Raw genomic sequence first — 16167 nt, 5'->3', positions numbered from 1 at the left:
TCTTTTTGTATATGATTTGAAGTGCTTTATTCATATGCTAAGAGCTGTGTCATGCATAATGGTAATATGTCCAAAATTTTGAACCTTGAAAGAAGCTGTCGCCAAGGGGATCATTGTCTCCCTATTTGTTTATTATTGTCACTGGTGGAATTACTTGCTATACAACTAAACAATGTTTTTTTTGGCAATTTTCGCCAAAAAATACATATTCAAATGCAAACTAGGAGAAAGGCTTCCTAAAGCACTTGAATGGAAAAATATACAGACAAACTTTTATAATATAGAATTACATATTGCAAAAAAAATACAACAGAGTTTTTGCATTTGAAAAACTCTGGGCCCCTATGCAAATTATTTTTTTCTGAATGGTTGTCTTTTTGTCTTATTTATGTAAACAGGACAAACATCATGCAATATATACACAGTACATGTACATATAATTATCTTCTCTATTTTATTACTTATAGATATTTTGCTTTAAATAGATTGTGAAAAAGTTAAATGAAGAGAGAGAGAGAGAGAGAGAGAGAGAGAGAGAGAGAGAGAGAGAGAGAGACATACACATATTTTCAAAAGGTTTATATATGTATTGATATCTTTGTAAAACAATAGTCTTAAGTTTGTTGTTATATTTTTTAAAACCATGTAACACCTTAGTAATGTGGTGGTAAAAGGGTGATGTTAAACCCTGACTATTAAAAAAATGTATTTACCAAAACCAAAAAAAACAGTAATAGTTTTATTCCGTTTTCCGAAAGAAAGAAAATGTAATAAATGACAATTGTTTACCAAAATCAATTGTACATCAAACACTTTTAACCATATTTAAACGTTTAGAATTTTGAATATCATTTTTCTACAGTTAAAATTGTTGTTTTATTCAAAATACAATCTATATAGGAAACCTACGAAAATAATACCACTATATGGAATGATAAAATACAAATGTCTTAAAGTGTTGGGAATATATTCAATTAAATCTTAAAGTACTCAATCAATTTATATTATTAAAAAAGTAATTTCGTTGTATTCCTTTGGATTCACTTTACACCATTACATATTGTTTTTTCATTTTCCTCAATAGAAAATCAAATGCAGCACTGATTATCAGGAATGTTCAAACCGCAGCGTTTGAAATACAAATTTAAACACATTTTGTGTATATGCCAATGGCCGAAGTGAATATCAGTTTTACAAAAGACAATTTAACCACATATTTACCTCACTGAAAGACATTAATTGTTATATTTTATGAATATTCCACGAGAGAAACAAATGTATTTAATGACAACTATTTACCACAACTCAATTGTGCATCAAACATTTTACCATAATTATACATTTAAATCATGTGACGTTTAGCGCGGTGAATATCACTTTTCTTCAATATTGAATAATATACAAATGCTGCCTTTTGATGAGGTAAATATGTGGTTTTTTTGACTTTTGAAAAACTGACATTCACTGAGTCCAACGGCCGAAATATTATTCAGTCTAGTTTTTGTATACTCATTTATAACTGTATGTATCTTGCGTTCATCGTCCTCGTAACGCTCGTCACTCATCGTACATTCATCGTCCGTGTAATGCTGATCAATTAGTATGCGTTAATCCTCCGTGTAACGCTCAACATTCATCGTGAGTGCATCATTCACAGTGCATTTATCATCCATTCACCATTCATTCTCCGTACGTGTATCGTCCATACGTTTATCATGCCTGTCGTCAGTTTGAATTGTATGAGGTCTGTATATAAGTTTGAAAAATGTCAGTATCAACCGTTTTCCAGCTATCTCGAGTATCTATTCGTAATATGTTTTTGCGCATAATAAGAATTTACTTGAAAAAATCATTTAACATCATATTGTTATTTACTTTTGACAAGTAACACATGTGGCAGTCGATGTAAAATTTATATCCTGGTCAGATAGTTTGGCTCAACGGTTAAGATAATATGAGTATATACAAATTTTGTTTTTCATTTATTTTTTTCATATTGTTATTGTATATCTGTATTGGTGTTAGGCATTGGCTGTTTGGGAATAAAGATATATATATATATATATATATATATATATAAATATATAATGAATAGATTTAAGACCCATTTTGATGCTAACGAATTCCTATAGTTCTGACATATCCAAAATATATCTATTCATGTTTGTTTATATTTTAAAACAATCTCCAGAAATATTGATTATACAACATAAATGTGTTTGAAGTAAAACATTTATTATTGTAGGGATGAATATCAACATGAAAAGACTCCAGTACACACAAAAGGAACTGTACAGGTATCATTTTTATCATTGTATTTATAGAAAGGAGAACACTAGTCTACGTTGCACATATTTTGATTTTAAAACGAAATAATGGTAAAAAGGTCTCACAAAAGAGTACATCGATTTAAAACAGCAGATTTCATTAGGTCACAATTTACGCTTGTAACTGTCAAGTATTTGTAAAACGTTTCTTTCTTTTTTAAATAGAATACACAACATCAATCTAATTAAAGCATTTGAACTCTTCAAAATATCCATAGAAAATAAAAAAGGAAGTACCAGGGTAGTTTAATGTTGAAAATACACGCTTATGTGCTGTTGGATAATATTTCTTATGGTCTAATGTTTCTTGTTTAATAAGTCTTTGTATCTGGTCAATGTTTTAATTGAGAGAAGATAATTCAGAGCCGTACATAAGACTGGTAGTTGTTCGACAAATACCCCATACGTCTGTGATGTTTATTGGCATATGAATTCTTTTAAAGGTGTGGAATCAATACAAGTCGAGGTCAGCCATGGTCCTGTTATATTCCTTATACAAAACAAACGTATTGTACGTTCATGCAGAACCACTTTTGTTGGACTAACAATCCCTGCGAGTTCTCTCCGCCAAGAAGTCAATTGCATGTTTTCAATTTTCTAATGACTTGATTGGAATATTTTGATCATAAATGTTTAGTTCATAAGTTATGAATTTAAAGTAAGGTTTCAGAATTTAAATGCAATACGTTTTCTGTTGAAGACCATTAGATTTGGATGATTAACTTTTTTACTTTAATTTGTGTTCCGTAACGTTATGTCTGTAGAACATTTTACAGTACCTGATTTAGCATGTGCTGTTCTCATAGATCATTTTTGTAGAGAAAGAACACTTTTTTATTTTATCATTTGATACTATGAAGTTGATTCAAAAATTAAAAAAAAAAAAGAATTTCAGAGCATGATATAACCAACATGAAAAGGGCAAAAACTCTACATGAAATGATGATACGACACATCGTAATTCTATCTTATTTACATTAAGTTGATATATAAGATACCAGAAAATACAAGTATGTTTTATTTAAAGGCTTTGGTGAAGCAATAGAATTCTGGAAACTCATAAAGGTTACCCCATTAGTCAGCTGTCTTCAATTTTATTTCTGTAACACAAATGTGAAATGTAAAAATCGGGAAGTTTATGAGTGACGAAAAGTTTGAAATTCAACGTGTAGCTATAATCATTGAAGGAAAAATGTACTTTTTGTTCACAAGTTACAAATTAGCAGTTTGATACAGCTTTCCCAGTGAGAAACATTGAGAAATTACGTTAACATTCGATTATTTTGTACAACAAGTTGGATTTCATTTCATATCCATGCTATTTGTATATGTGATAACCCCAAGGTTGTCACTCTTTTCAAATTGAGGATTCATTTGTCTTTGACAATGTTTGAGGTCGTATAAAATTCACGAACGTAAATAAATGAAAATGTATATCAGAGTACCTCAAACTGTGACAATTATTATATTTTTATTACACATTTGACAATTTAAATTGGTTTTGATGAATGTTACTTTATGCTTTCCTTTTTACTTGTAAGCAAACACCATGGGTTGATTTGGATAGCGATGACGAAGAGAAACTGGATTATGGGGAAAACAAAGCTATGGTATGCCAAAATGGTGTTCGCGATGAAGAAGAATTGATACAAATAAATGAAGATCATGAGGTAAAATATATTTGAACACCAATTAATGACATAAAAAATAATCCATTTAAAAAAGACCATTTACAGCCAGTATGGTTAAAGATATACTTACAATGTAACATATTACTAATAAACCGATTACTTATTTCTTTACTGCATTTTATTTTGATAGAAAAAACATATTTTTGGTTTTTGTGGTTTGGTTGTTTGTATCAATCAGTGTTGTTTTAAATAGTTAGTTTACTGAACATTTATTTTCGTGACTGTAACATCGGTATGATAATGCTGTCTCTGCATTCAGCATTTCAGCGACTTTAATATATTCATGCAATTATAAATGTTGCGTGAGCACATTTTTACGGAACGTCAAAATTGTCCTATTATGCCCATTTTAATAATATGATGTGCATTTACCTTTATATGATGTGCACTTATCTTTATATGATGTGCAAACACCTTTATACGATGTGCAAATATCCTTATATGATGTGCAAATATCCTTATATGATGTGCAAACATCCTTATATGATATGCAAATATACTTATATGATGTGCAAATATACTTATATGTTGTGCATAAATCCTTATATGATGTGCAAATATCCTTATTTGTTAATAGTGAACAAAAAGGTAAAACATGATACACAGAAGAGCAAGTGATCAGTATGCTGCAGTTTCTTTTTGACAACATATTTGTGGAATTTGGAGGTAGACTATTTCAACAAATTGTCGGCATTCCTATGGGAACGAACTGTGCGCCTCTACTTGCCGACCTCTTCTTATTTTCATATGGAGTCGGAGTTCCTTCAGACACTTGTCAAAAACAAGAAGATCAAAGAAGTGAGATCATTTAATTTCACATTCAGATATAATGATGATGTTCTTTCCATTAACAATCCAAATTTTTCTGATTGGGTTCCATTAATATATTCTCTAGAACTAGAAATTAAAGAAACAACAGACACTGCTTTTTCTATCTCATTTCTAGACTTATACCTCGAGTTTGACATAAGCGGTCATCTCAGTACCATAATCTATGACAAACGAGACGATTTTAATGTTGAAATTATCAATTTTCCCCTCCATAGTAGCAATATACCAACTTCACCTGCATATGGAATATACATTTCCCAACTCATTCGGTATCAAGAGCTTGCAGCTGCTACTCAGACTTTGTAAAACGTCACCAGTGTCTAAGCAGAAAGTTAATGAACCAAGGGTGTGTCAAAGAACGTCTCGTCCTTTTTCTAAAAAAAGTTCATCGTAAGATACCAAGACCTTGTTGATAAATATTCCGTATCAACTTCACAAATAATACACGATGGTCTTGAAGTATAGATTCTAGGTACTGACGTTGTTTATCATCTTAATAACGTGTTATAGTATTATTTTATTTGTCTATGTAATTTATTACTTTTACTGTTTAGCCTATTTGTGGCAGTATCCATTTGACGTGGCTCGGTACTTGTACATCCCGTCAATGTGTTGTTGTGCTATGATAAATTTTTGTATTCTTGTCTTTCGTTTTTGCTAATGTGCGTTGTCAGTATGCTTTTTTATTTGTCTTTGTTGACATATTTGCTTGTTTTGTAGTGATTCATTTGACGTGGCTCGGTACTTGTACATCCCGTCATTGTGTTGTTGTGCTATTGTAACCTTTTCGTTTTTGCTAATGTGCTTTGTCTATATGCCTTTTTGTTTTTCTTTTTTGACATATTTGCTTGTTTTTGTAGTGATTAAGATTATAACACAATTTGACTGCTGTACCCCTAATTTTGAATTTTTTACCTATTGTGTCTGTTTGTTTTGTTCACACATCGTTGTCAATATGATGGAATTGTATGCGACTGTGAGAGGTTTAGCTAGCTATAAAACCAGGTTTAATACACCATTTTCTACATAAGAAAATGCCTGTACCAAGTCAGGAATATGACAGTTGTTGTCCATTCGTTTGATGTGTTTGAACTTTGATTTTGCCACTTGCTAAGGGACTTTCCGTTTAGAATTTTCTTCGGAGTTCGGTATTTTTGTTATTTAACTTTTTATATGATGTGCATTTTATCTTATATTATGTGCAAACATCATTATATGATGCGGTTGTGTCATTATATTATGTGCTTGTAACATTACATGATGTGGTTCGGTTTACTTCATTATATGATGTCAAAACGTCCGTATATGATGTGCTTTCATCGTTGTTATGGTCAATGGACATGATTACGATTAGAACGATTACCGACTACGTCATAACTGATTCCGATCTGCTTCTCTGGAAATATTATAAAGCTGGCTCAAATCTGTAGCTATCATTTGGAAAATGGTTGAGATTTTAAAAGGGATAAACATTGGCACGTTGATAACTCGTTTCAAAGATGAAAAAATCACATCTTATATAATTGTTGGAAAATTGTCAAAAAATGAATTGCAAAGTTTGGGCTTAATCGATGGGTGTACAATAATGAACACACGGTTGAAGTTATTAAACTATGGGTCCTTGACTTTTTATTGAGCATCTGGAGTTCACATATTTGATCTACCATAGGATATTCTGCGTTTTTTTAATGCAAGATTACTGTTTATGATCTAGCAGCTCCAGACTCGGTATGAAAACTGACAATTCTAGTCAATTAAGATTAGAGTCGAGCTTACCTGCCTTCTTGTGCGGGATTCAAACTTACAACCTAAGTGTTGACAGGCTAGTGATACAGTAGTTTGACTATTTAGACCACTTGGACCCGTTATGGATGAAATGAGATATGGGATGAACTTCAACTCGGTGCATTACTTTTGCGCACAGCTTTTAATTACATTTTCGTGCATTTCGTCTACAGATTCAACTAGATCGCCGCAACATAAAAGGTTTCGTGGAAATCCGCTCATATATACACCTCCAGACTCAAGATCTATAAACAGGGCTAAGGTACCGGACATTTTTTTTGGGGGGAGGGGCATGCTTTTTCATTTGTTTGATTCCAATTTTTTTGAAAAATACATTATTTGTATCAGAAGGGAAGCAAAGAAAATAGTTTGTTTCCATTGAAAATGTCTTTTCAATTTAGAGGCGGCTTCTTCTTTAAGAAGTTGATACGTAAATTTCAAGTATGTTCATTTTTTGTAAATGTTGCCTTGCTGATCATTTAAGCTGTTCAAGTTTCTCTTTATATATTTTTTTCTCTCAAGATATTAGTAAAAAAAAAACACAAAAATGGGCGGAAATCGGACATTTAAAAAGTAATGACTCCTGAAAGGGACCGGTCATTTGTGACCCTTAAAAGAGGGGATAGGAGGAAATTAAGGGGACATTGACATTTTTTTTAAATGGATAGGTGTATTCAATTTTTTATATTTAAACAAATGCGGCCGTATAAAGGTATGACGATGTCGTCGTCGTCCGAAGACATTTGGTTTCCATAGAATAACTTGAGTATAAGTTTATAGATCTCTATCAAATTGTACTACAAGATTCCATTTTACAAAAAGGAAGTTTGGGATTGATTTTTGGGGTTATTGTTTTAACTGTTAAGAAATTAGGGGACAAACAGGGGACAACAAGCATTTTTCTTTTTTTTTAGGACAATCACTTGTGTATAAGTGTATAGACCTCTATGAAATTGTACCAGAAGGTTTCATATCAAAAAATGAAGTTTGAGATTAATTTTTGTGGGTAATGGCCTTAACTGTTAAGGAATTAGGGGCCAAAAACAATTATGTTCGAATACTGTATGAATTGCTTATTTCTTGACCAATTTCAATGGGATTTAATTCAAAGTCTTGAATTCTTGGGGATCTTTAATATTCTGAGTCTACAAATTCTGCTATGATATACATAGAACTAGGAAGACTTCCAATGATTGTTAAAAAAAAATCAAATTTGTAAATATTGGTTCAAAATCAAATCAACAATTAACTGTATTTTAAGCTACATATATAAAGAAATGTGTATCGATATTTATCAAAAACGTTCAAAATCTGTAAATTGGACAAAAGTAATTAGAGATGAACTTAACAACATTGGACTTAGAGATATGTGTTTTAAATAGTCAGAGCTCGTATTTGAGATTGATTTTTATCTTATTAAAAACGACTATTAGATACTAAAAACAGGAGTTGTATTCTTTAATTGAAAGCAGTAGTAAGTATCGTATCTATAAATACATTATAAACACCTTTAATTTACTATTTCATTTTACGAAGTATATTCCTACTGTGTACCGGAGAGCACTTTCTAAAATAAGACTTTCTTCTCATTCGTTAGCAGTTGAAACATTGAGTTGTCTTGTCGTATATGTACAATTTACCGTCAGTGTATTGAAGACGAATTCCATTTCATCTTAGTGTGTCCGAAATATAAGAATTAAGAGTAAAATTAACCAAGAAATATTACTGGTCTAGGCCAAGTATGTTTAGATTTATTGAACTTTTATGTATAAAGAACATCAAACAGTTAACCAATTTAGGAAAATACATTTTTACTGTATTTAAAATCAGAGACAATATTATAACATGAACATTCTCTGTCTGTTTACATGTTTACTTTGAAATTTTATATTGACACCGATGAACTGTAAAGGTTATAAAGAATTTGAATTTGAATCTAAACGTGTAATTAGATTTTTGATTGTGGACCCCTTTTTAAATTGGTCCGATATTGAGGTCCAATGGGTCAACAATGTATCTTTGTTTGAATGCATTGACAATTGAATTATTTAGGTTCCTTGACATGCCGAATCTAACCGTGAATTTAGATTTTTTATTTTGAGCCCCGCTTTCAAATTGGTCCACATTAAGTTCCAAAGGGTTCAAATTAAACTTTGTTTAATTTTATCAAATATAGAATTATTGTGGTTCTTTGATATGCCGAATCTAACCGTGTATCTAGATTTTTTATTTTGGGCCCCGTTTTCAAATTGGTCCACATTAAGGTCCAAAAGGTCCAAATAAAACTTTGTTTGATTTCAACAAAAATTAAATTCTTAGGGTTCTTTGATATGCTGAATCTTACCATATATTTAGATTTTGGGTATTGGACCATATAATAGTTAAATGTCCAATTTCAACTTTTTGAGATCTTAGACTACATTCATTCTGAGTCAGAAACCTATGCTTTGTCTAATAGTTAATCATAATCAAAATTCAGAGCTGTATAAAGCTTGAATTTTGTGTCCATACTTGCCCCAACTGTTCAGGGTTCGATCCACACCCTACACTTCCCCTTACAGTAAACAAATAGTTTTGACTCGAAAAACATCAATTTTTTACGCCTCGCTCCGCTCACCTCATTTTTAAGACCTAAATCCTAAGTTCCAACATGTTCTTCAGCAGAGTATTTTTCATCTAAAGCGAAAATTGCATGAAGGTGTGGTAAATATCAATGAGACCATAACCGGCATATCCAAATTAAGTTCCCTGAAGTCGCAAACAACTTTCACACTTGATCCACTACTGACGCAATATTTTATACTTATAATAGCAATAGAAATTTAATACACTTTTTTGGTTATTACGAACAAAAGTATTGAGAAATATATGTGTATGTGTGTATGTGAATGCATCAAGATAATAGGCAATAAAACAACAAAACTCCAAAACTCATAAGAGCTTAAATTGCCCAAATGGGACCTTTACTATAGAGCATATTCAATTTGTTTTCATTGCACTATTTGTTTTTCTAATCTATTGTTGTTTTCAAGATAACCGTAAAATATTAAAAGCCGCCGCTGCAAACTGAATCTCCCCGAACTGAACCTTTATCGAAAAAAAAATATTCAAGGGTTCACAATTTTAGAATGCTTAGAGGGTCAGATATTTACAAAACGTTATTTTTTACTTGATTAAAGGTGTTAGAATTAAGAATAAGATACTCGAGTCTTTATCCAAAACCAATATGAAAGGTAGGGCTAACTATTTGGACAATGCTCTAGATCGTGTATTGCTCACCATTTCAACTGTTTACAACTTCTACACAAAACTGTTATTCAAAGCCACTAACTCCTACAAGGATTCATCGCCGGAATAAATTTGGTGGAAATAGAATGTTCATGTAGGTATAGATCTTGACATTCTGCGCAATTTTTCAATAAAAAGTGGTTTAATAATACTATTTCCCTTTGTTTTGCAATGGAAACTATGTGCCACTGTGACCAGTATCGGCAACCTATCAATAGTAAATGTTTATCGTTGACAGGGGTCTACTCATCATTAATCATATAGTTTCGAAACATATAGCTTTGCAGTTTCAGTGAAGAGGATTTTTAAAAATTGACCTGGTGGTATTATTTTTTACCAATAGGAACTAAATGATGGTCTTTTGTATAGGACTTTCAATACATTTTTCTTGCAAAGATTTATTAAAACTGGCTCAGTGGTTTCAGTGAAGAAGGTGAACAGGTGAAAGTTTACGGATGACGTATGCTTAATGACGAAGATAGCTCACATGGCCTAACAGGCCTGTATGACATTAACAGTTATTGTTGGGAAACTGGACTTTATTTAAAAAGAAAGATATTTTTTACATCCTCAATCCTCAAATTTTAATAATTATGGAGCCTTGTTGGTCTTGAGATGTAAAGTCGAGCGCTGTAGATGTAAAGGAAATTTATATCTACATCGCTGGACTTTAAATCTATAGCGCTTGATTTTACTTCTGCAGCGCTTCACTTTAGAAAAAAAAACCACACAACTCTCTATCTGTATTAGACCAACAGGACTCAGTAAACAATAAATTAATGCAGTTTTGTTTATGTTAATTTAGACATCAATCTGATTAAAATACAGATCTTGTATGTCCAAGCTTTGCTTACAAGGATCTGAAAACGCTCCATTATATTTTCTGTTTTAAAGACCATTTTGGATTCTCTGGTTTTGTCGGATTGATACACACCTTCAAAAAAGGTTGAAATTTCATTGGCTGATGTAATAAATATCAGAACAGAAAGTACAATTGAGTAGTGTCAGATCCTTGTAACCAACGCTTAGACACATGATCTGATCTCATTTTCAATGGAAACAAACTTTTTGTTCGCTTCCCTTCTGCAGTCTTTTTCAAGAAATTTGGAATCAAACATTAAAAATGCGCCCTCTTAGTTGAATGGTCGGTACCTCAGCCCTGTTTACAGTTCGATTCCTTGAGTCTGGAGGTTTATATATATTAATGGCTTTATACGAAACCTTTTATATTGCGGGTTACTTTCTAGCTTAAACACCGCCTTGGTGGTTTCGTGGTAGCGTGTTCGCCTCGAGTGCAGGAGGTCGTGGGTTCGATCCCCGGCCGGATCAAACCAAAGACTTTAAAATTGGTATTTGCTGCTTACCCGATAAGCACGCGGCAATACGGAGTAAGAGCAAAGACTGGTCGGCTCGAAATCTGCATAATGTGTCCATGTAAGGTGACATGTTTTCCTGTGGACTAGCACGTTAAAAATCCGGCTCAGCGAGTCGGTCTAGTACAAATCAGGGTACATATTCATATTACATTAAAATGTTCTTGTCCTGAATATGCATATTAATTTGCCGCTGGACGTCAAGCATCCACCAATTATCATCTTGTTGAAGCTGTAAAATAAATACGCTCAAATGTAATGCATTGAGTTGAAGTTCCAATTTAATCTTTCAACCATACCAGGGGGCCTCGTAGGTCGAGTGGTCTAAGTAGTCGAACTACTGTATCACTAGCCTGTCAACACTTAGGTAGTGAGTTCGAATCACGCATGTGGCAGGTAAGCTCCACTCCAATCTTAATTGACTAGAATTGTCAGTTTTCCTACCGAAGGTCGGTGGTTCTCTCCGTGCACGACGACTTCCTCCACCAATATAAACTGACATCCACGAAATAGCACGATAAGGTTGACAGTAGCGTTATACATCAATCAATCAACCAAGTAATGAATGAATGAATCAATCAATCAATCATTCATACAGGTACAATTATGCATGAGTAGATAATTTTATAGCTTTTGTTATGAAATACATTAAAAGTTACTATGACTTAATTGGTGTCTTTTGCAATAAACGTTGTTTTATCATATTTTCGCCGCAGCCAGGAAATTCTTCAACTAGCGCCTGTATTAATTGATCCAAATCTTCACTCCAAAATGTTTGAAACGTTGATTTTTGTTAAAATTTCATTGTCACATGTTTTCTATAAAAATACACTTCTGGAAGCTGATACGAGGCTGAAGTTGCTAGATCAGAAACAAATAAACTGGCATTAAAAAAAACCCCGCAGAATATCCTCTGGTATGTCAAATATTTGCACTTAAGGTGCTCAATACACAGTCGAGAACCCATAATTTAATAACTTTAACCATATGCTCATTATCGTAGACCCATCGATTAAACCTTAACTTCGCAATTCATAATTTGACAATTTTCCAACAATTATATAAGATAAGATTTTTTTCATCTTTGAAACGAGGTATTAACGTGCCAATGTTTATCTTTTTTAAAATCTCAATCATTTTCCAAACGATAGCTACAGATTTGAGCCAGCTTTTTATTTAATTTCTAGAGAAGCAGATTGAAATCAGTTATGACGTAGACAGTAATCGTTCTAATCGTAATAATTTTTATTGACCATAACAACGATGAAAACACATCATATAAGGACGTTTTGACATCATATAATGAAGTAAACCGAACCACATCATATAATGTTACAAGCACATAATATAATGACACAACCGCATCATATAAAGATGTTTGCGCATAATATAAGGGAAAATGCACATCATATAAGTATATTTCCACATCATATAAAGGTGTTTGCACATCATATAATGACAAGTGCACATCATATAAAGGTAAATGCACATCATGTAATGAAAATAGGCATAACAAGACAGTTTGAGCGTTCCATACAATTTGGTTTCAAGTTTATAAGACGTATCTTTCTGGCACATTATATTTTTATGCTTTTAACTCACGTCTCTCTATTAGGCTTAAATGGCTTTAAGAATAAAGCTAAGGGCATTTACAGATTTGCTTGGTTTACTGTTCCCTAGTAAAACCATAAGCACACTGGAAGATAGATATGAAAAATGACAATGAATTGATGACAAATTGCATGGTTTATACTTAAAAATTGACCCAAATTCAATTAAAACAGCGGACAACGAATTGCACAATTAAGTTCTCTTTTTAACTTAACTAAAGACTGATCAAACCATTTAGAATGTTTAACTGGAATCTTTTTATTTGTATTTGTTTAACTGTCATCCCTGTTGTACTGCCTTGGAAAAATGTTGATAACATTTTGCACATATTTATATATTTCATAGTTAGTCATTGTCATCATTGACACTTTGAAATGGTCTGACATGTCAGGTCAAACGTTATGTACTTATTGAAAAGAAGTTGTTTGCAGTAATCTTAAAAAAGTTATAAAATTATCAACGGCACAACTATGTCGTCTTGTGATCTGGTCCAGAGAGTCATCAAGCTTGTACAATCGTTTAGTATTATTAAACATGACTCTACACAGAGGTCATTCATCTGATTACTTCGAAATGATACTATATTATCCATATGAATGAAACCAGGGTTTTCCAGATTGAAACAAAATTAGTAATGTACTGCTTAATACGAATAAAATTAAGATCTAGGTTTGATTTCCCTACAAATTCAATCAAAGGCATCCACAACAAATGCATAAAACATATATCTCGGGGCTCCTTTGAAAAAAAGAAGAAAACCTATACAGAAAAAATCAAGGATAATGTGGTTGATGTTTAAATCCTTGCATATTTCTAGATCAAAAGTTACGAATTAGCAGTTTGATACAGCTTTCTCAGTGAGACACATTAAGTAATTCCGTTGGCATTCGTATTTTTCGTACAATAAGTAAGATTTTTCATTTAATATCCATGATATATGTAAGTGATAACTCCAAGATTGTCACTCTTTTCAAATTGATGATTCATTTGTCTTTGAGACCGAATAAAATTCATCAACGTAAATACATGAAAATGTATATCGAATAACCCCAAACTGTGACAATTTTAATATTTTTTCACATTTGACAATTTGAATTGGTTTTGATGCTTGCTACTTTATGGTTTCCTTTTTATTTGTAAGCAAACCCCATGCGTTGATTTGGATAGCGAAGACGAAGGCAAACTGGATTTTGGGGAAAACAAAGCTATGATAGGCCAAAATGGTGTTCACGATGCAGACGAATTAATACGAGTTCATGAAGATCATGAGGTAAAATATATTTGTACTCCAATTAATTACATAAACAATCCATTTAGAAAAGATAATTTACAACCAGTATGGTTAAAGGTATACTTATAATGTAACATATTACTCATAAACCGATTACTTATTTCTTTACTGTATTCTATTTTATTAGAACACACATGCTTTTTGTTTTGTATTTTTTGTTTGTTTGTTTGAATCAATCAGTGTTGTTTTACTTAGTTTGTTCACGAAACATTTATTTTCGTGACTGTAACATCAGTATACTAATGCTGTGTATGCATTCAGCAATTCAGCTATTTTAATATATTCATTGCAATTATAATTGTTGCGTGAGCACATTTTGCTTTCAAGTTTATAAGACCTATCTTTCTGACGCATTCTGTGTTAATGCTTTAAAATCATGTCTCTTTATGATGATTAGTATGACATAAATTTAATATGCCTGGTATCGTTACATCAGAATTTATTTTCTCGATATTTTTGCATCTTAAAGAAGAAAAAAATCTCATTTGTTTGTACCAAAGTTTTTACAGTGTGTTCTGCACTTTTCTAATGAAGCGATTATTTTTTTCGGTGAGTAATTGATTTTTTTCTATTTAATATCATTATGTTAAGTTTAATAGTTTTAACAAAGATATTTCTACGGTTTGTCCATGCTTTCTTGATTATTCTTTAGTGATTAACTTTTGTAATAATGACTAGGTATTAGGCGAAATGCATTTACAGATTTGCTTGGTTTACTGTTCTCTAGTGAAACAATACGTACACTGATAGATAGATAAGAAAAATGACAATGACTTGATGACAAATGGCATGGTTTATACCTAAAAATTCATTTGAAACAGACAACAACGAATTGCACAATTCAACATCAAAATCAAGTTTTCTTTAAAACTTAACTAAAAGACTGATCAAACCACATATCATGTTTGACTGTAACCTTTTTATTTTCATTTGATTGTTTAACTTTTAACTTTTTTTTTTTCTATCGAAAAAATGTCTCAGCAATATTATCTATAATGTTCTGAAACTTTTTACCAACAGGTTGGTGTTAAAGTGACTGTCATTCTCTAAATCGATTACTTTTAGTATACTTCGTAAAATACTATCGCTTTGAAAGGTTTTAATACAATATTCTGCCGAACTGTCATCCCATTCGTACTGCCTTGGAAAAATGTTGATAACATTTTGTTCAGATTTATATATATCACAGTTCGTCATTAACATTCATTGACACTTCGCAATGGTCTGACATGTCAGGATAAACGTCAGAGAGGTCATTTATCTGATTACTCCGAAATGATACTATATTATCCAAATGAACGAAGCCGGGTATTTCCAGATTGAAACAAAATTAGCAATGTACAGCTAAATACAAATAAAATTAAGATCTATGTTTGATTTCTCTACAAATTTAAACAAAATGCATCCACAACAAATGCATGAAACATAAATCTCGGGGCTTCTTTGAAAAAAGAAGAAAACCTATACAGGCAAATCAAAGATAATATTTAAATTGATGTTTAAATCCTTGCATTTTCTCAGAAATATAGTTTGAATACAAGTAAACATGTTGTAAGGACCCGAATACGAGATCCAATCCCTTTTTTTTTCTTTTCTGTTTAATTTTTTAATCCAAATCTCACGCATTTAATAAAGGATGCAAGCTCACTCTTCATTTTTCGTTTGTTTTTTAAGACATGGTCCCATGTAACAATTCAAGGAACTGATACTTACCCGCTACTTTTTCTCAAGGAGAGGGGATGTACATTTATTGGTTCTCTGTGTAAAGAGTATGACCCAACCAACCAAGCCAATCAACGATCAAGGCATGTAAAATTTGTCAAACTTGACAGTTTTTAATCAATCAAGCATATATTTAGCAAACCAACATACTTATCAACAATTAAAAGCAAGTAAACAACCAATCAATATGCACTAGATGTCACTTGGTTGGTTGGTTGGTCCAACTCTCTGCAAATATGTTTTTCTTG

The 16167-nt window shown here is 32.0% G+C and overlaps 1 protein-coding gene across 3 annotated transcripts in view; it reads left to right on the top strand.

Annotated features, from left to right (window-relative positions):
* The window catches only part of LOC127727443 (uncharacterized), a 187270-nt gene that overhangs the window by 145193 nt on the left and 25910 nt on the right, over positions 1–16167 (top strand). Inside the window, exons 3-5 of one of the 3 annotated variants that reach the window (XM_052234771.1) lie at positions 2246–2297; positions 3869–3997; positions 14048–14176. In XM_052234771.1, the coding sequence (XP_052090731.1) occupies positions 2246–2297; positions 3869–3997; positions 14048–14176 (310 nt within the window). The remainder of the gene's footprint in view (positions 1–2245; positions 2298–3868; positions 3998–14047; positions 14177–16167) is intronic. The other 2 variants (XM_052234780.1, XM_052234809.1) reach the window with 2 other exon arrangements.

Source organism: Mytilus californianus, unplaced genomic scaffold (genome assembly GCF_021869535.1).
Source record: "Mytilus californianus isolate M0D057914Y unplaced genomic scaffold, xbMytCali1.0.p SCAF_1, whole genome shotgun sequence".
NCBI lineage: Eukaryota > Metazoa > Mollusca > Bivalvia > Mytilida > Mytilidae > Mytilus > Mytilus californianus.
This window is presented reverse-complemented; position numbering and strand designations above follow the sequence as displayed.